This window comes from Polyergus mexicanus, unplaced genomic scaffold (assembly GCF_030449975.1).
Source record: "Polyergus mexicanus isolate NDT 795.1 unplaced genomic scaffold, iyPolMexi1.0 SCAF_5, whole genome shotgun sequence".
In the NCBI taxonomy this organism is placed as follows: Eukaryota; Metazoa; Arthropoda; class Insecta; order Hymenoptera; family Formicidae; genus Polyergus; species Polyergus mexicanus.
In genome coordinates, this window is record NW_027223325.1 from 2,004,789 (window position 1) to 2,025,829 (window position 21,041).

The window sequence follows — 21,041 nt, forward strand, 5'->3', positions numbered from 1 at the left end:
CGTCAATAATAGATTCAACAAAAACATCCTTCCATTGTCATAATCTGACAATATTGTTTAGCATATACAACATGTTACATATACCTATCCATCTGCTTACGATCCGTAAAAATGCCGTCTTCGATAATCTCCAGTTAATTAAACTTGTTGAGCTGTGAATCTCCGGAAATCCGCCAAAGTTCTCACATCTCCGTATTTTCTTCGGCCTCCTCATCGACCTTGGGCAACATATAAACGGCAGAAATCGGTGGAATATGATCCTCGAGTTTCAGAATTGGTTTGCAGTCTCTGGTGACGTCCACTTGATTGAAGGTGTCCTTTAGGATGTTGATCTCATTCTCGTGAGCGAATATATTGGTGGGTGTTTCCGTGCCACATATATTGTTCTCGTCGGTGCTGTTCCTGTGGCACAGATTGCTTGACGGAAATTGTCACGAGGTCAACGCAAACGGGTCCGTCGATAGCTCGTCCACGGATGGGCTTGGCTTCACCGGCTCCGGCTTGTCCGGCTGGTGACTCAGCCGATGGACGATCTCGTCGTGGAGGATGTTGAAGCACATCGCTGTCAGTGCCATTCCTGACATTATGTAGCACGAGCAGAACCATACCGTCACGTTTCTCGATTCGGCGAGGGTATGACGAGGATAAGAACCTGGTACCATGTCGCCGAAGCCGATGGTGCTCAGGCTCATGAAGCAGAAATAGCTCGCGTCTATAAATGTGAAAGAAGCGCGCTATTAACTCTTCCGCTGCACGACATTATATATTATATATAACTTTATATTTATGTATACATTTTATGTTAATGTATATATCTACGTTGCATCTACGTTGCAGAATTTATACCAACAGGAATGCAGAGAAAATATGACCGCATAAATTTCTTTGAAAAACTGTGCTGTCTTCGAGAAAAATGTTAATATCGAAAATTATATTGAAGTTTGCATAGAGAATCGACACGACATTAAGCGTATGTATGTTTGTGGAATTTTTTTTCATTAATTTTTTTCATGATGAAACTTACCTACAAATGACCAACCGTCCAACTTGTGCAGAGTGAATGCTCCGGCGACGATGTAACATAGCATCGCGCCAAGGCAAATACTGATTGGCGCGAGTATAGTGACATTGGGCCTGTCGCCTGAGCCGAGGCTCGATACCTCGTCCTTTGGACTAGCCTTAATTTCTACGGTGCTTGTAAATGTCGATGCATTCGCGCGTACGTAAAAGGGCTCCTGCAGTTGCAGTTGCTGCTGTTGCTGTTGCGCCAGCTCCTCTTGCTGCCGTTTCTTTCTCATTCGTCGCTCCTTCTCCTGTACGTGCAAAAAGTGTTCGAGAACATGCAGAAATTTATTTATTTACTTTTTTTTATATTTATGTTCCGATGCAATCTACATTCTATACGCTCGCCAATTTCATTCGTTGCAACGCGACGCTTTCGAATAAACACCGACATCGTTTACACTCTTGTATCTCGAGTATCGGGGGATTTTCGAAGCTGATCCAATTTTATTTGAATAGCACTCTAACAATAACCAATCAATGTCTCGGTAACCACATTAATCCTTATCGACTGTGCAGGACATGCATATATCCTGCGCTAGGCAATGCTATCGATCTGCTGCGACATATGCGTTTCCCATTACGTATATTCGTTTTTTTTCGATGGGAAAAAGACCGGCAATCTACGATCAAATTTTTTTTTATCGAGTAACGACGCAAAATTCACGACGAAAAGCATGTCTTTTCCTCGCTAACCTGCATCCGCCTCTCGTCGTAGCAACAGTAGCCGCAATTCGAGCAAAGACAGCAGCAAAGGGCTCGCGTGAAGACACCTCTGGCACATCTGGATAAGAGACCTCCCGCGCTAGATAAATAAACCAAAGTCAAGGGTATCCCGAGACTGGCATAACCCATGGTAGCGACTTTGCCCCAAGTCGACTTTGGTGCAATGCTTCCGCATCCTGTAAAAACAGGAAAAGTTTTATTTTATTAAAGAAGACCGCACGAAAATAAATAAAAAATAATCTATACAAAATTATATGTAATTGGTGATAATATCTCTCTTTTTTTCGAAGAGTTGCTTCGTTATAATATAATACAATAATGATATTGCAGCGGCGGTACAGCCGCAGTAATTAACTTGATGCAATATTAGCTTTCCGGATACTTAAAAGTTAATATGCATAGCGGTACGTTTATTCACGCTAATCAATCACTGCGATAATAAGAACTTTGTGTAACATGTAGTCCCAAATAAATTGATCTGTGCAAATATATGTGTGTGTGCGCCCGGGTGTGAATAAGCGCCTAAAATGAGTTTGTTCAGAGCAGATGGTTTAGAAGATGATATCTAGATTCAAAATTATTTCTGTTTCTATTATCTTATGATGAATAAATTTTAAATGTTCATCGACGATTCAAATTATTACCATTTGTCTCCCAACGAGCTTTGTTCGAGATAATTTCAAGACACAGGTCTTCTTATTGCGGTTCGTATAACCGCAAAGAGCAAAGTTGATTAAGCTTCATAAGATTTATATCTAGGTCAAGTGAAATTTTGCTCGCGAGAAAAGTTAGAACCTAAAGCATTCATAAAAATTCATAGAGGTTTCGGTATCGTAAAAGCTTAGATTTCAGCAAACGTCGATCAATTGTAATCTCCAAAAACGATTCTTGCAATCGAGCGGCGGAATTTATAGTACGCAGCGGCATTCAATCGGGTTATGCTATCCGGAGATGGATAAAAATATCTATAAAAAAACCTAGAATTTTTCTTCAATTTCGCAAAACAATCAGAAGCGTTGTGTGTGTTTAATCAAGATTTAATAAATTTTGACCCGTACTACTGCGACGCAGTGAGGCAAGTTGCATTAAAAGACTATATATATATATCCTGCGTGTTTCTGATTTATAATAGAAAAATTGTTTTTTACAGTGACAGTTAATCTTATCTTGACAAATTTATAAAAATAAACATGTATACATATTTATAAAATATAGTATCAGAGAGGAATATACGCTGATATTGTTAACATCGAGAGCATTAATTCAATTTATCATAAAATATTTTTACGATACTGTATGACAATTAAAAATTTCCCACTAAACTAAAATTATTAAAACGGATGATGCGATTTCTGTCATGAAAAATACTGATGTTTGTGAAAGTATATGTTATGGTTTGATGCATTCAATATATCGTATACAATATAAGCGATAACGAATATCCATTTTCATATTTTGTGATATTGCATCATATCGAGAGAGATGAATCGATTATAATTCAAAGAGGTTTGCAAATATATATATATATATGTGTGTGTATGTGTGTGTGTGTGTGTGTGTGTGTGTGTGTGTGTGTGTGTGTGTGTGTGTGTGTGTGTTTCTGAAATATTTTATATACAAATTAAAAAATTGTATTTTTCCGCCAACAATTTCCGGTAAAACATTAACGTTTTCAATCGCTTACAATCAATTAATTTTACTATCGCGAAAGTTTCGCGAAAGCGCAGTAGCAACAGCTGCCGTTACACTTTAAAGCTCCGTATATTATTTACAACCTTCATTACATATACTGTTTTTCAAAACAGAATAACAACATTAAGTCTTATGAGATTATTTTACCGCCGACAAACAGCATCATTAATCTCTACGGATAAATACGAAGCTTATTCTTCCATGGAGAAATGAGGAAAAAAAAGATACTTTTCCAAAAACGCGCATGCTTTTAACTCTCGCATCGTTCAATCCCAATCTCGACAGGTTGACCTTACGGACGAAGCGATAGAGTACAATGAACACAGAAGCGCAATATGCAATCGCACGTTCGGGTTTTACGAGTCGATCCAAAAATTCACATAGAGATAGAAGATTCGACCGATGGAAAGAGCGAGAAAAAGAAGGGGGGAGAGAAAGAGGGAATGAGAAAAACCTTTGCAAAGAGTTGCGAAAAGTTCTTCGAAACCTGAAAAAGCGCTTGGGGATGAGCGGTGCGAATCGATCGCTCGATGCCGTTTAAGATAATGGATCACCCATCGGAATTGGCGCTATCCCCGGTATGATAGTGGTCGGCTTAGCCGGTTGCATGGAATTGCAGCACCGCGGAAGCTTCGCGAACGCCTATTCGTCACTGTCCCGCCGCCTTATCGTTCACGACGGTGCGACCCTTTCGGTCGTTATCTGTTGTCATTTATTAGGGAGAGCTACTGCGGATTGTCAGCTTCGGTTTTATTGGCCGGTGGAGTAAAAATATACTGCGCTCAATCGCACGGTACGAGAAGGACGGTTCGCTTTGTCGCTTACATGTATTGAATGTCGTGTATACTTCAAGCTTCGTATATATCGATAGAAAAAGCATATGAAAAAATGATTTGCAGCGTAATAAGTAATAGCGATATAGGCTCTCTAAATATTATACAATATATATAAGCATGTGTTACATTATTATGTTTTACATTATTATCACAGTGAACTCTTTCTCTCTTTCTTATGATGATTATTAATTTGCACGTACCAAATAATCAGCTGCTGCTGAAATAAGATTTTTACTCGTAACGCGCTATAAATAAATTGATTTGTCAATTTAAGCGTATACGCGCGAATAAACATTCAATGTAATAAGTTTTCTGAGAAAAGATGCTGCAGGAAATAATTCTTTCTAGCCTCGAGATCATTTTTATTTAATACGATCTCTCTCCATATTCGATACGGAATCATAATAACGACAAGAAGCGGTGTGTCGCTTCAAAGAGTTATTGAAAACAATTGTCGCAAAACGGCAACAGGGAAATCGAGGAAAATTTGATGCACCAGTAGCAATTCTCTGAAGTGCGATATTTTTATGAGAAAATTTTTCAAACAGATTTATCGAGCGTATTTTTGCATATTTGCAGTATTCATATTTATTGTGTATATAATCCATCGTATATGAGATATCCGCGCTATCTATCGCGATTTCTTTTTAATCCATAACGAGTTGGACGGTATAACTTTTGTGTATGCAACATCAAGGACGACGTGTGTTTCGCTATTAACGTACGGCTTCTAATCTTACGTTATCCGATGATTAATGAAATACCGTCCATCATGTATAATATAATACAATTTTGGAAAAATTCAGGTTTCTTAAAGCGCAGTCAAATCAAACGACAAAGAGCATCTTCTACCTACTTTGGAAGAGGAAAATGCTTTCGCAAAAATAATACAGCCTCTCAAAAATATTTTGACATCTAAAAAAATCGTGGAATTACTTGGAGAGATTTGGACCAGATTTTCAACCACTGGTGTATCCGAATAAAGGCACACTTTTGATAGCGCTTCTACGAAAACTGCGAGAAACTAAAACGATTCAATCGAACTCTGAGCTAAAATCCTCGATTAACATGTATATTTATGCTATCGAAATACCGTCGATGAACATCCAAGTGTCTGAAGACAATCTCGTGAAGATGATGTCTGAAATTACAGGTCAGTGGCAGCCTGAATTAACAAGTTTAATTGTTGCTCTGCCAATGGCTAAGAATATCATAGAATCTACTATGTTACATCAGATAGAAAAATTGCTCGCCGATCCAACTGTTCTGGAAAAATTTCACATACCTAAACATCAGCTATGTCTCGCGGAGAACTTCTGCATAAAATTATTCTGAGTGCATTGTCCCGTAAAAGAAATTTGAAAAAACAAGTTCTAAAAGCATTCAAATATTATAAAGATAAGGTAGAATTTACTAATATGGGTGCCTTGCCCATCATGTGGATGTGGGTCGAAACGTACGTAGTTAAGACCGAAATCAATCTGGGCAGTATGATTCAGCAGACAGTGAACTTTAACAAATTGACGTATAAGGAAAAAATAGCCTATAACGATCTAATCACACACTTGGCACAAAATCCAAATCTTCTTCAGGATAATGAAGGTTTTGATTTCCAGAGGTATAAGACACAAGGACAATTCATTAAGGGCCTGTTCAGATATTTATTGAGAAAGCGGCAGATTAATAATAAGATTAAAAAGGACATTCAGAAATTACTTTCACGCGTGATGTTAACTGGACCAGGAGCGATCGTGATACCAAGTTTTTCGGGATTTTAATATATTATTAAATAATATATTTTACTATTGTAAATTGAAGAGCATTAATTAAACAGATTTCATATTGGTTTAGAAGAAACAAAAAATTTCACACTCAAGTACATCCAAAGTTGAATATGTTATTTAATAAAAAATTAGCTTAAAATATTCACACATTATTTGTAACGCTAATCAATTTTCTATATTATTATCATCTTATGGAATCTTTAATAATTGCAAATATAAGAATGCGATTTTTTAATTTAAGACTGGGAGACACGTACACGTATAAGCCTATTTAGCACAATTTGTAAAATAAAGAAAAATATAGAAATAGAGAAATGTGACTGAGGACTCTTCATTCGTTAAGTTGAAAGAGTTCTTATAGTAGCTTCATAATAAATAGTTTCCAGTTAAGTCCTTTCATTGGCGAAAACGACAAGGAGTTCTCCGCGAAGTACAAGACCGATAGTTTTCCAGTAAGTGACAATTATTTGTAACTTCTTGTTACATTGCAACCACAGTGGAACACTCGAAAGTTTATACACTTTGGGAAGACGTTTATAAAGTGTTCCAAATCGAACCTCTTCTCTTTCAATCCTTGAAGATATATAAGTGCGCGTATAAAATAGTATTCTACAATTTACGAACTTTAAATTAGGAATGCAACGATTTATATCATTTATATCATTACTACAATTATATTTTTGCAATCATAATTTTATAATAATATACATATCCAGTTATTTTTTTATTTTTGAAAATACTAATAATAGGTTCATAAACTTATTATGCATTGTTAAAATTGTGAAATATAGAAGGTAATTAAATATATTTGATAGAATTCCGTCTATATCAATATTGAAAGTCTCTAGAGATTATTCATGGTAAATCTTGATATGTCGCAGATACTTGCAACAAGTTTGTTTCAATTATGTGCGGCGTCGCTACGTCTTGATAAATGCGTTCGAAGTATTTGTCGTTTGGCAACTAAAATTAATCGCGGAAGAGAAAGCGATAGACGAAATTTCACGTCCATTTATTGGTTAAGTGCCCCATTCAAGAACTTTGAATCACCGTCTTAAAACTTTAAGTAATGTAAAGCATTTTATCTCGATGATATGTTTAAAAAGTCACGTCACATTTATTCGTTTATAAGTAATTATAGAAATAATAGAAAAATAACTGATACATATATATGTAGGTACATCTTTAAAAGATATCTGATTTGCTTCATAGTTCCTGATTTTTGCAAGTATCATTGATATTATTACTATTATTATAGTGTTTTAAATGAGTGAATATACCGCATTATGCATTCCAATCAAAGATGGACAGAATAGAAGCGTACAGAATAGAAAAAAAAAAGAAATGGACGTACAGTATAACGAGGTGGATTCGCCGCAATAAAAATGAAACAGACATGTGACACGCGAAGCGGAACGAAACGAGAAACGGAAGCGGCGGTAGGGATTATTTATTTTGCACGGCGACCGCAATCCGCGAGGATATTTTCCGCGAGACGCCCGGCCAAACTGTCTGGAAAACGAGGAAAAATTACATCGGCGAAAAATAATAAATCGCGACACAGCTTTGGTCGTAAGGCTGTAAACGGCTGTATGCACCTGTATCAATCTGTATCAAGATAAAGGCAACGATAAAAATTGATGCTGATGGTGTAGATGTGGCGAGAGGAGAATCAAACATGTATACATTTATGAACGATGAATCATTTAAATGGTTATATATTTATATTTTTATATAGTTATAGATATTTTTTAACTTTTTTTTTGCATCTTTTAATATATGATCGAAGAATCGCTACGAGAACATAAATATCTTGAATAACGTATGTCATCGTGACCTGATACTTTAATCAAAACTTGGAAAGTCGAGATGATAATGAGCCAAATTTTGAAACGAAATCTCTCGGATATTATTATTCTTGTTGCGCAAAAAGCATAGTAATTGCAGACTTGCGATTCTACCAGTTTCTCCGTCGACGTAATAAATGAAAATCCGGCTATACTCCATCCGCCATCAACATCCTGGAAACAAGGATATTTCGAGAGGCACCTGTTTACGGTAACTTATCGCGCAACACCATTTCACCTGAGTTTAATTTAGCCACCGAAATAATTTACATACAGAAGGACGACGAAGCTATACGGCTCGCTCGCGCAATAACATCTCGAAGATGAGCCGCGTGCTGGGCCTGGGCGGATGCATCGCACGTGCAGACATGTATCCTGGAAGGGGGTCGCATACCCACCCTCTGACGATACGTCTCCATGCCCGACATCGTTCCTGTCGGAGGGTTCGCAGGATCCCACATAACCCCTAAGGTCGTAACGGTAAGTCTCTCGACATGAGGACCCGAAATTAATAACGCGACCCGGCGCAAATACGGCGCACATAATTAAAGCGATATTACGATCTGGAGCTGCCGCAGTATCGTCTACCGGGCGTCGCCTACATCGAAGATGTTATTTAGCCGCGCTTCCCGAATTTAGGTGCTGAAAGCAGGTATTACGTTCTAATTCGCAACTTGCCCACGGCTCATCGAGGATGTCATTAGACGGCGTGTATAAGATAACAGAGACAAGCGCAGATAACAAACTAGAACGTTCTTACGCGCGAAAATATTTAAACTAATTTTTACAACAGACATTCGCGATAAAAAGATAATAATATATAAAAAAACAACTCCAATATATTTACATAATGCAATATAATTACGAAGTACTAACAAAATAATTTAACTCGTTATGAGAGAAATGAGATAACATAATCAATAAGTTTTAATCAAACTTTGATAGTCGCAAAAAATGCCATCATTTTCATAAAGTAGAAATATGAGCAAAAAATATTCTCGGGCACGTAGAACATGCGTGACGGTGATCTAAAATACGGTAAACTTGATAAGAAGTCTGTTGGTAGACTAGATCAGGATAATCACGTTACGTTTAAGATGAATGAAACAAGACAAGAAGCGCAAAAAGAAAGAAATGTGGAGAGATGATACAAGATGAAAAGTACAATATTAAGAGAATGAAAGAGAGAAAGAGGGATAACGAGTCTCAAGTTTTATCTCTTTCGGCGTTTCTTTGCTACTAACAGAAAGATTTCAAAGTTTTACGCAACGTACGTTAAACGTTTATGTATCTTTTTTTATGTTAGCTGTATTGAAGTCAATGATATATATATATGTATTCAAGTTGAAATTACGAAAGATTGCAAGCATTATTTGATCAATAGAAGAAAACATTGTGCGAGTGATATTTAAATAACTTGAATTAAATTAATTTGTGGATCCCCTACTATCTCCTACATGCCACGGATTACATATAGTTTGTTCCCGTTTAAAGACGCTGTTACTCCGATTGAGAGTCCCTGCGCTAAGAGACAGGGTGCAACCCTGATGTATGAGATACTCCTCCGCGGGTGTTTCTACATGGCGGCACCGTCTCAGGGAAATGTTACCCCATAAAATATATCTCGAGCGTTGGCTTATGCCGCGCGAAACCCAGCAAGATGTTTCTATTTCATAGAAACGCTCGTGTTCCGGTTTTGCGGGGCACGTGAAGAGTAGCATGACGGAAGGCCGAAGCGTTGATAGGACTAGACTGTAAATCACATGGGAGCTATTCTATGTCCCACAATTCCAGTCCAACGAGTTTACTAGCCCTACTCAACGTTATCGCACGGATTTTAAGGATAGCTTAGATTGGTAACCGTTCACTAATATATTTTTTCTACATATTTCTTAAGACAACGCTCTTAATTAATATTTAATGAAAATGGCACAAACAAATGTACATTATGTGGATATAAAAGTTTTATTTCATTTTTAAAATCTAGAATTATATCATTATATAAGACAAATAAATTGGATAAGATATATAAAAACGATAATATACAAATATCGACAAATATAGATATGTATAAAATAGTATTTTATTTATTTTATTTTATAATATTTTAATTATATTTTAATCTGTCAGATTTCGCGATTATAATACTAAATATATAGCGTCTATAGTTTCGAACAATCGCTGATTGGATGTGCAGGGACAACGAAGTAAGGGGATAAAGACACGATAGACCATAAATCACGCTTCGACCATTCGCCTATATTGTACTACCGGGTGTTATCGTTATCGTGATGATTCTCACAGCGATGGAGAGCAATGTTTTATGAGTGAATGCAAATTGTCGACTTTTACAAAATATGTATCGAACCATAAGGAACTAGCAGCGCATATAATATCGCTCTGGTTTATACAATTACTTTTATTCGATTTAGAATAACGAGAATATTCGAAGATGAGCGCAATAAACGTCGACATACTAAAATCGGAAGAAATCATGTGTCTGTAAAATCTTAAACATCGCAGTTGTTTGTTTCTCCCCCCCCCCTCCCCCCATCTTCATAAGGAGCTTATTTCCCCGCTAGTTTGTCATTCCCTTAGCGCGATAACGTCGTATCCTCAACGCTTCGCAATATGAAGCGACGTGGAACGTCAACAAGAATCCCGTAAAGTGCACGAAAATTCCACGGAATCCTGGAAAAATTTATGGTCCGGATGTTTACGAACGTGGAATTCTCTCAGGCACCCTCGGACAGTATAAGATAGTATAGGAGCCCACCCTCCTTCTCGCCCTCGCTACTCAGGGGGTAGCTATTAGTAGTAATTACTGGAGCTATAAGTCTCTGCCTAATACTTCTCTCCTCTAGTCTTTCGTCTTTCTACCTATAAGCGGCATTCTCCCTTTTGTCGCTTTTCCAGAGTAAACTATCCCTCTTCATTTCCACGAAAACTCTTACTCTTGTCTTCATTTAAAAGTGATAAGACTTGATATTAAATGAGTAAAGAGTGAAGATTCCTTATTATATATTTCATTAGATAATTTCCGAGGAAATACTGTGTAAGTCTAATATATGAATCCTTAATTTAAAAAGTGCAACACGGCAATGAGAAACTGATGAAACGCTCCAGTGTAAAATACTTGAACTTTACTCAGAAATTTGTTAAATTTGTTATGCATTAAATACAATACATAAAAAAAAAATATATATATATATATATGTGTATAAAATATACTTTACAAAATTAAAAAATATACATTTATTTTAAGTAAGTTAAAGTTACTGAACATAGATAGATGTAAACATCAATATAATATATGAACATCAATAACTTCACAAGCAAATGTTTATGAGTTAGCTAGAATAAAAAACACGCAAAAAAAAAAAGAAATTTTTTTGCGAGAGACATTAGAAGGACCAGGAGAGTTAACTTTTCGCAGAGACAAATTGCCCTACGTGCTGCATAATGCACTTCGTTAACGTTTATAACCGGTAAAGAACATTGTACTCTCGCACGTCGAGCGCCTGTTACTCGCAAAACTGCTTGAAAAGCCGGAAGGACGTTATGGGGGTTTCCACGCAGAACTATAGTTTTTAATTACGCCCTTTTTACCGAGATTTTTCTTTCGCAATTTTTTTTTTTCATGTCGAATGAACAGCGAAGGCGTATTTTCAGTTTCGTGCCGTAGTTATGTAATTTTTTAGGAGCAGAAATAATACGCTGTTCTCTAATTCTTGTTCCAACAATGTTCTATTTGTTATCTTGAAAACTGGCATGGATAAAGGATTTACATATTTGATCACTCAACGCGGTCCGTTTTATTAAAATTTTACACTTTCATTCGTGGCCTCGTGAGTAAAATTTATGATGTTTGCGATATATGCGAGCAATGGATTGCTAATGTCACAATGCGCAAGATTTTTTGTTGTCTGACAAATGATGGAACGTCATAGTAACAATTTGTATCACGCAATTTAATTATTGATTCGAAAAGAAAATTATATAATTATGATAAGCAATTTTTTTATATCACGTATAAATACGATTTTTGTACAATCTTATTCATCATGCGATGTAATGTATTCTTAATTATGTTCTTATCATTGTTATTGAAGCAACCTTGACAAGAATTTAATTATCTCATTATGAGATACAATTAATATCATTATAATGATATTCTTCCCATCGAAACCCATTAGTGATTTCATCATTATCTCTTTTCGATATCTAAAGCCTACGTCAACCTTTTTCTTCTTTATCTTTCCTCGATACGAACAGAATAACACCCTTTCGCTCTGCGCTTCCTTCCTGTGAAATTCATTAGTCTTCATCAAGAGTTATCCGCAGCTGTGCTAGGTGCTGATATTATTAATCTTTACACGTGAAAATTGTTAAGATAAAACTTTTTTTTATGAAACAAATGTTAAAAAATCAAGAAATCGTTAAAAAATTAAATAATTTTTTTTAAGATGTAAGTTTTTTTTTTTAGAAATACTTCACAAACTTGAATCTTTAAAGTTTACTATATATATATATAAAATTTTATATGTATATATATATATATATATATATATATATATATATATATATATACATATATATTTGATATTATAAAGAGATATTAAATTATAAATATACGTTGCATATTTATTTTTCTTTTAATGTCACGATTCTATATAATGTATAATTGGCAATTACAGTTAACATCACTAATTAATAGCGAGCTCTGATACTGACGATATGTGAAAATGTTTTTTGGCTCAATAAAATCAATACTTTTATTATCTCCCTGCGCATAACCAATGAAAGAACCAATATCTATTTACAGCTTTTGATGTTAAATATAAAAAGAGAATCACAAAATAACCATATTTTTTCATATTTTCATAAGCTAAAAATATTACATCTGAAATAAATTTTCGATTGAGGCGTCTGTTGTATTAAAAATTCAGATCTAATGATATATAGACATATACAAATGCGTATATAGATATATGTATATAGACAAAGTTAATATCTACTGCATTCATCGTAGAACAATGTACATGAACGATAACGTTTGTACAAGTAATTTACGTACATCTCTTGGATAGCGATTTTCTTCAGCGAATCGCGTTCAGATCAGGTCGATAAAGACTCAATATTTGCTTTGTGTTGAGCGTTGTATATGAGCGAGTTCCTCGTTATCGGGACTATATACACAATCGGTTAGAAGCTTCTCGGACGTAGTAAGAGCCAGGCGAGACCAAAGAAGAAGCGAATGGCGGATAGTGGCGTGAGAAGTCGATAACATTACCGTACACACACACACGAGGAAAGTAACATTCTCGTTCGATTATCTTTTGCGAGAGCTGATGTCGATCGACGACGGATCGTTTTAAAGATCAACGATCACTCGAGAGCCTGGCGTCTCCAGAGGTAACGATAGAACATTGTGTTGGCGCCTCTTATCTTTTTCGCCCCGTTTTTCGCCAGTCCGTTTGTGCGCGGAGAATACAAACATTTTTCAAGCGCAAACATAGACTAAGAAAATATTCGTTTTAGCCTCATTATGCACGACTTTTGGACAATTGTAATATTTTGAATTTAAATGCAGCGCTGACATTTTTAAAGTCAAAATTACAAACTACGTTCATTCTTTTCAAGATAAAAAATTGTGTCTTTCAACAAGATTGATCACTGTTTTTAACGATTATAATCTTGAATCCATGTATCGATTAGTAGCAGTCTGTTTCGACAAAATCGCAATCTATTCCAAACGACCATTCTACATCACCTAGCAATTGGTGCACCGCTACGATGGCAATAAATACACTTTGAGAGGCTATAACGATCGTTTGTCGGCCTACTGCGATTTCTAAGCCCATAAATATCCTCCCCAAACATCCCAATGTAAGTAATCGTCGATCGTTCTAACCGCCGATTCTCACTTTTTTAATGATCGTCATTTGGGAATTATCGAAAGAAGTTATTTAGCATCGTTCATATATTGCGCATATTTTATCGGCACGTCTGTAAAAAGTTGCCGTAATTCACTTTAATTCTTTCCTAGGATCGGTTTTAATCTATAATCGGTTGTAATCTACTATTTTGTAAAAAAAATTTCTATTCATAATTTGTTATCATGGAACACATTTAACACATTACATTTTAATAATTTAAAAATAATGCCACTAGAGCTAAATTAATTTGTGCTTCTTCATTACAATCTCGTAATATTTTGCACTGTTACGTTATAAAAATATTGCAACGCAAACCAGATTTTTAAAGATTCAAATATTTATTTCTTTCTACTTTCGAGCGAATAAAATTTCAGATCTAACAATAAGTATCTTAAAATCGACAAGCGACAAAATTCCGCTTAAATGCACCATTTTATACACGACTGTACATCTGTATACAAATGTGCTATCGTAACAAAACAAACGTAAAATCACAGCGATAGAAAGAAAATGCGGTGATCGTCTTGCGTCGGTGTGGTTGTTGTATACTTGATATCGCGTTGGATTGTTCGATCACCGCCATAATTGCGCTTCGTAAAAGCGCCCTTCGCTTACAGTCGGCGTGCAAAACTATCGCGATTGTTACAACAGGCGTGCGCTTGCGAATTAAGCTTTTTTTGCTGAGTGATCGATTGTCGCACTGAAATATCGCCGTTTTTTTTTGCGCTTTCAACCGTTGCATTGTCACTTTAGACGACTAAATATCCGTAATCGAGCGCACATGTATTTACATAATATATATATCTGTTAATGCGATGCATTACAAATAACAGAAGACTGTAAGGCAATGTGGATAATAGAAGAATAAAATAAAAATAACTTTAATACGCAACGCGTTTCTCTGACTGAGAAAAATTGCGAATTGAAATAATTCAGATACAGCAGCGTATTTTCATTGATCCTGAATATGTTTGTCGATTTATCGAATTATCAATACTCTCGTATTTGTTTCAATTCATGGCATGTACGGTTTGGGTTAATAACACAGGCTTATAACAAATTTTACATCGACCCGGCGAGCTAATTGCTATGGCGCATATATTCCTCTCTACAAAAAAAAAAAACTAACGATGTATAATTATGAGAGGAAATTTATACTCAGCATAAATTCGCACTCATTCGCTGCGAATCGAATTTAATCACGCCCGATAAGCGATGTACTCTTAATATTCGGACAAATATGATTAATACGCCGATTCATTTTTATTACTATTCACGGTTTCAAATCCATTTTTAAATCAATTAAATGTGCATACGGATATCGGGGCAATTTATAATTTTGAATAGCATATTCGTCTCCTTCTCTCTTTCCCTCTCATATAATTCGACACACCGGAAATTTGCATCACGGATCGCTTGGAAATCTCCATATTTACAAATTTGCATGCTTTGTCGCTTTTGCATAGATTTCCAGGTATTCGATATCGTATGCCCGACGTGTATCTCCTCGTCGAATATTTTGCGCGAAAGAATCAGGTACATGAAAACAATTTGCCTATCGGTCGGATGGTGAACCGTCTACCAATTAGTTCTCGCTTTCCGCGTACGCTTTCAGCATCTTTTTCTACGTCCGTGGCATACTGCGCTGTCTGTGCATTTAATGCATGTACCATCTGCATAATATCCAGCCGTATATCCAGGAAAGCCCGACGCTCGTGCTAGGATGATCCTCTGGATTTTATTTCTGGACGTTCGCCCAGGAATATAGTACCGCCGCATGTTAAACGATGGAAGAGCATGGTGTACAGTATTATCAATGTTATACTACGTGCATTGCGTTCAATTCGCCATCTGATTACTTTGCGATCAATCTTGTTTCGATTTAGACGATTTAGACGTGTTTGTTAGGATTTACTTTCCAATCGTGTACTAAAATATGTTTTTAAAAAAAATTTGTAGTTCTTGCACTTTCGCGTTGACAGCGCCCTTTCGTATCAATATTTTGTTACTGGTAAATAATTGTTTAAGACGAATGTATTATTAACTACGACAATCGCTCTGTCTAGCATGAAAATTAAATTAGTTCCGAAAGATATTCTTAAAGTTTGCGGGAAGAGAGTACGCGACACGAACACCTCTCCTCTCCTTAGGTAAACTATGTGGCGGCGGTGATCGATACTTGAAAGTTGGTCGAAGTGTCGGCAGCTAAGGGATAATACGGATACATGGATAGATTCTCCTCCGGCTTTCCTGGAACTAACTCGCCTTTATTCAACCCCTTGTCGAATCACGTGGCGGCAACCACCTTTCTTCTTCTTCCAAAGTTTGCTGGCTTTCCACTCTCCTGGGATAAATCGAAACGTGTTCTAAGAGGAAAGTATCGAGCTGCTAGTAAAACAAGTTTGGATTTGAGGGATTTAAATTCTCACTGGCGACAAATCAAAGTCTATATATGATTCTCAGCATAAAATTTACAGTTCTTGCAATCCAACAGGAGATATATTATCCGACTGAATGTAAATCGTAATTAATTAATTGTTTAATTATGTGATAAGTTTAGACAATATTATTATATTATAGATGTGATAGATTATTATATTTGAATTTTATTAAAATAATACATAGTCCAGAATAGATTATTTTGTCAATTATTGCACTATATGTTTCAAGCTAGAATTTATATTGCTTTATAATATACTCCCTCAACTAAATGCAATTTTCCTTATAAAAATCGTAAGGCATTTAAAACTGAAAACCATTAATTTCTTCCAGTTTCATCTCTGTACGAGTTTCCGATCTTGACACTTCGCTCACAAATGCAAGAGAAGCGGCAGCGGAAGAGGCTCTTTACTGAAGAATTATACGGAACGTCGTACCACACGGAACCGCTGTTATAAAAATATTACCCATCACGAGTTTCTCTAGTGGAAAAAATTACTGCGACAAGATATTAAAAGAGCCCTTTGTATTCATGTATATTCATTTTTTGTAAGCTCGCCAAAACCCAGAAAAACTAATATGTCTGAAATTCTTTCTTCTCTTGACTTCCGCGTAGATCGAGTTACGTATTCTGATTCACCGTGATAGAATTTCATTTAAGAAACCATGCGTGAATGTAAAAGATAGATTAACGGCTGTTTTCTGAGTGTTCTCGTTCTTATAAATTTTTGCGAACGTTTCGTACTATTATGCGAGATCACACAAATACAAATAATGCTATGCATGGTTTTCGATAAGTGAACGAAATTTAATTAAAGATGCCATCCAATTTGTGATGCAAACCATGCAGTTGGCAAATAATATCAATAAATATATAGTATATTTATTGATACCATATATATGTCAGTATGAATTTGTCGCATGTTGGAAAATATTATAGTTAATGAGAAATATAAACGATTGTGCCAATCTAATTACTCTCGTCTGCAAATTATTAGATAAACACTGCAACCAAATTATTCGCACATTATCCGATAATTGAGAGAAAGATATTATGTGTAATAATTATTGCATAATTTATATTCGAAAATTTATATATATATATATATTCGAAAATCAAATAATTTTTAACAGTGATTATAAAATTGGATGTTGATCGATTGAATTTTTTGAAGGACGAATAAGGTACGCATATTACAACTTTGTACTTCCTTGCATTATTTTCGCACGTTTCTCGCATATACTTCGTGAGATGTCCAACTGCTCTATAAAAGTTTTATACATTATTTATATATACTCTATTATATAGCGGTAATCTCTATGGGAAGAAAGAAGTTTTTGGATGGAAGCGACTAAAGTATACGCGGTTATTGTACGTGAAAGTTACATTGTGCTTGCGAATCATTTTCGGTAGACTGGATATTCGATTTAGCCGATGTTTTTTTTATCGGTTCCCTCTCTTGTGCGCGCACCGTGTATGCTGATGATATTTCACATTGTTTGAAAAATGTGCACACCGTGCGGTGAGCGTTTCGAATTTTCCAATCTGCGCCGACACACTCGGACCGCCATTTAATTCGTTGCATCGAGTGAGTTACTGACGCATTTTTTTTTTTATCGACGATCAAGATTTACCATCAACCGCCAAGTTTATAACGTAAATGTAAACGGTATAAGCGTAAAAGTAAATGTAAATGAAAGCGTTATAAGTTTAATAATTTTTCTCAATTAACAGAATCTCTTATTTTGTGTCAAAGTTCGATACGAAATTCAGTATCGATTCCATCGATCGATTCCGTTTTATTTCATTTCAAACATAACACTAATTCAAAATTATTATTGCTATCCCGACTCGTTGACTCGAAGTGCGAATTTGGGAATGTCGTAAAAAATATGCCGTACGTCATCAAATATTAAAATAAAACACACAGCTATAAAAATTTTACTTCTCGATGGTATCTTCATCTTAAGCCTGCTTAAGTTTGCTAATCGCTGATGCATTACAATATAATTAATTAATTTTAAATATAATCGTACAATCGTACAATTTTCGCATAGCTCATATATCACACGGTAACCAAAACTGTCCTTACAAAGAACGAGCGCGATATCACATAGGTTCCTCTCGCGCGAATCAATTTTTCATGTGGACGGAACATTTGGAAAGATCGTGAGTAAGAGAGAAACGAAAGCGCGGAAGATGGACGTCGGCATCTCGAACGCGATCCCCAAAGCAATTCCGGATCTGACAGTGCGCCGACTATCATTTTGCCGATCGACGGGAGACATGGAGCGCGGGTGCGGACGCACGTCACGCCGCGTCACATCTCATCGTGGCGACGTTGTAGATACGTAGGTAGGTAGGTAGGTAGATAGGTAAGTAAAGCTCGGAATCTCGACGTCAAGCTCGAGGAAAGGCGGATAGGAGGCCCCGGTATGTTACAGGACAATCCAATATCCCGGAGTCCAGAAACGCCTCGCGGACTGACGGCTCTACCTGGTTTAGAGGTGGAAACTTCGTTATATCCCTTCCGCCAGGCTAGCGCGACGTTGTCCTCTAAGCTTCATCCCCTGCCAGCGACTCGGCATCGATAATATGCGAGTCTGATGGCATATCGATCTTTTTCATTCTCGGATACTCGATCTCGCATAATTTTTAACGAATAAATAATAAAGCTGAATTATTATAAGATCCGATGAATACTGGAATGAATAGACTGTAAAATCTGATATTTATCTTTTTACGGCGGTTTCAAACATCAATTCGCTGAGAATATCAAGAGGGAAATTGCAGGTCGACTCACAGAACGGAGAGCAAAAGTAACTGGATATAAAATTCAGATCACTGCACGCGTTGGCCGCATTTTTATGACGGGCGCTTTTGATTGCGCATATTCGTTGACTTTCTCCGGCATTATAGACTATAACTGTACTACAGCTTGCATTTTCCATGTTAATTCACGAGGCTCGTTTTAACTTTCCCCCGACGAGGCGTCGCGTTTGTTCTAATTTACAATCGAAACAAGAGAGAGAGAGAGAAGGGGGAGGATAAGTCTCCTTTAAACAATTTATATAAATGCTATTGCCATTTCCTCTGCATTTCTCAGTAGCATCTCAAATTCGCTTCAAATATTAAATGCAGAATGCAATAAATAAAACATTTAAAAATTTGGACGATGCTCTTCAGAAATTAATACTCATATTTCGTTTGGAATACGTTTGGAGTTTGATATACAGGCGCGTTAATTTTTTTTTTTTTTTTTTTTTTTTTTGTCGAAAGAGCTGTTATGAGCTATCGATCGAACGTGGCTTCTCGCATTGGAAGGGGAAACCATTCCGAGTACCACAAGTTCCGCGAGCTCTAGCATCATAATTCTTATTTCGTCCATATATGTCAAAGAACACCAGAATTTTCCGAAGTTTGGTGAAAAATTCCCTCACCGGATTATGTCGAATTATTCTACCCCTGTGGCGCACGCTTATTACGCGCCGGGATATTTTCCGCGACGCGGTTTATTTTAATATCGCAACGCATGAACGAAATCTCTATTCAAAAGCGTGATGTTTGCAGCGTTGACGTGCGACGTCACGACGTCTCTTTTGTGCGGGTCGCATTACGCTCTAAGTGCTCTCGCGACAGGTTAACATGCGTGGATAGAGCGCGTGTAGGAAGGGTTGGTCCAAGTCAATAACCGTGCGCGAAGCTGTAAAGTTCGCCACGCATGATTTGCGACAGTCGATAATGCCCGTTCATATTGGCTGAGATATTCTTTCCAATTATGAGAGATTGGAAAATCCGATATGTCTATGTCAAATCATTCATGTCAAATTTGATTTGAACAATGAAACCCTGATAAATAGATTTTCGTTAGACAAAAATGCAGAAATATAATCAATGGATTTGATCAAACATTTTACTTCATCGACGAATGTATTCATTAGATAAAAGTTCTTTAAAAAAAGAATGGAGAGAGAGAGAGAGAGAGAGAGAGAGAGAAAGATTGAGAGTGTGATAAAATGTTGATAATATAATTATCAATAATTATTTATCATGTCTATTTTGTTTTATATCATCGTATGTATTGTACTCATTTATTAAGCATATTATTTAGATAATTAGATGTCGCAAAAAACAATTTGCTAAAAAAAAAAAAAAAAAAAAAAAACTCGGTTCCTTCAAATTGATGCAGCTACTTTCTTATAAATATCTTATTTCCACTTTACCAAGCTCGCTTTTACGAAATATGCAAGTGTTCCACTTGAATATAATGCCCATGGCGCATTACGATGCAATATCGCTGGTTATCAATCCGTCTTGTTACTTGCCACGTGGGAATATAAGACACGCTCGTTTAAATCTCCCAGCGGAAGATAATCCTTCACATGGTAACTACGTGTTTAATCAAGTGTACATGTACAGCTTGATAATAAAGAGTAATGGCTGACTAGCGCCTATGCTGTTACTATTAAGTTCTACATTCGAATAAAAGAAAATGAATATCTTAATCGCTTGTTGCATTCATTGCAGAACTTTCGTTTCAGCTGTCGTTAAAAGATATTATAATAAAACTATCATAATGACAAAAAATAAATGGTAATCATAAACGCATCTTAGAGCATAATGCAATAAACATTAAACGCAGCGTTTCGAGTGTTCTCTATTGTTGCGATAAAATAGCGTTTGTACGCGAAACATTAAACAGTGTTCGAGAATCT

General features: G+C 36.2%; 1 protein-coding gene across 8 annotated transcripts in view; it reads right to left on the bottom strand.

The window, feature by feature from the left end:
• Window positions 1-248: 248 nt before the first annotated feature.
• LOC138933517 (TWiK family of potassium channels protein 7) overlaps window positions 249-21,041 on the bottom strand; it is a 237,094-nt gene continuing 216,301 nt past the window's right edge. For all 8 annotated transcript variants that reach the window (XM_070296272.1, XM_070296270.1, XM_070296268.1 and 5 more), the window contains 3 exons: window positions 1,759-1,964; window positions 1,025-1,313; window positions 249-712 (listed from right to left, as the gene is read on the bottom strand). In XM_070296272.1, coding sequence (XP_070152373.1) covers window positions 432-712; window positions 1,025-1,313; window positions 1,759-1,964 — 776 coding nt within the window. In that variant the 3' untranslated portion in view covers window positions 249-431. The remainder of the gene's footprint in view (window positions 713-1,024; window positions 1,314-1,758; window positions 1,965-21,041) is intronic.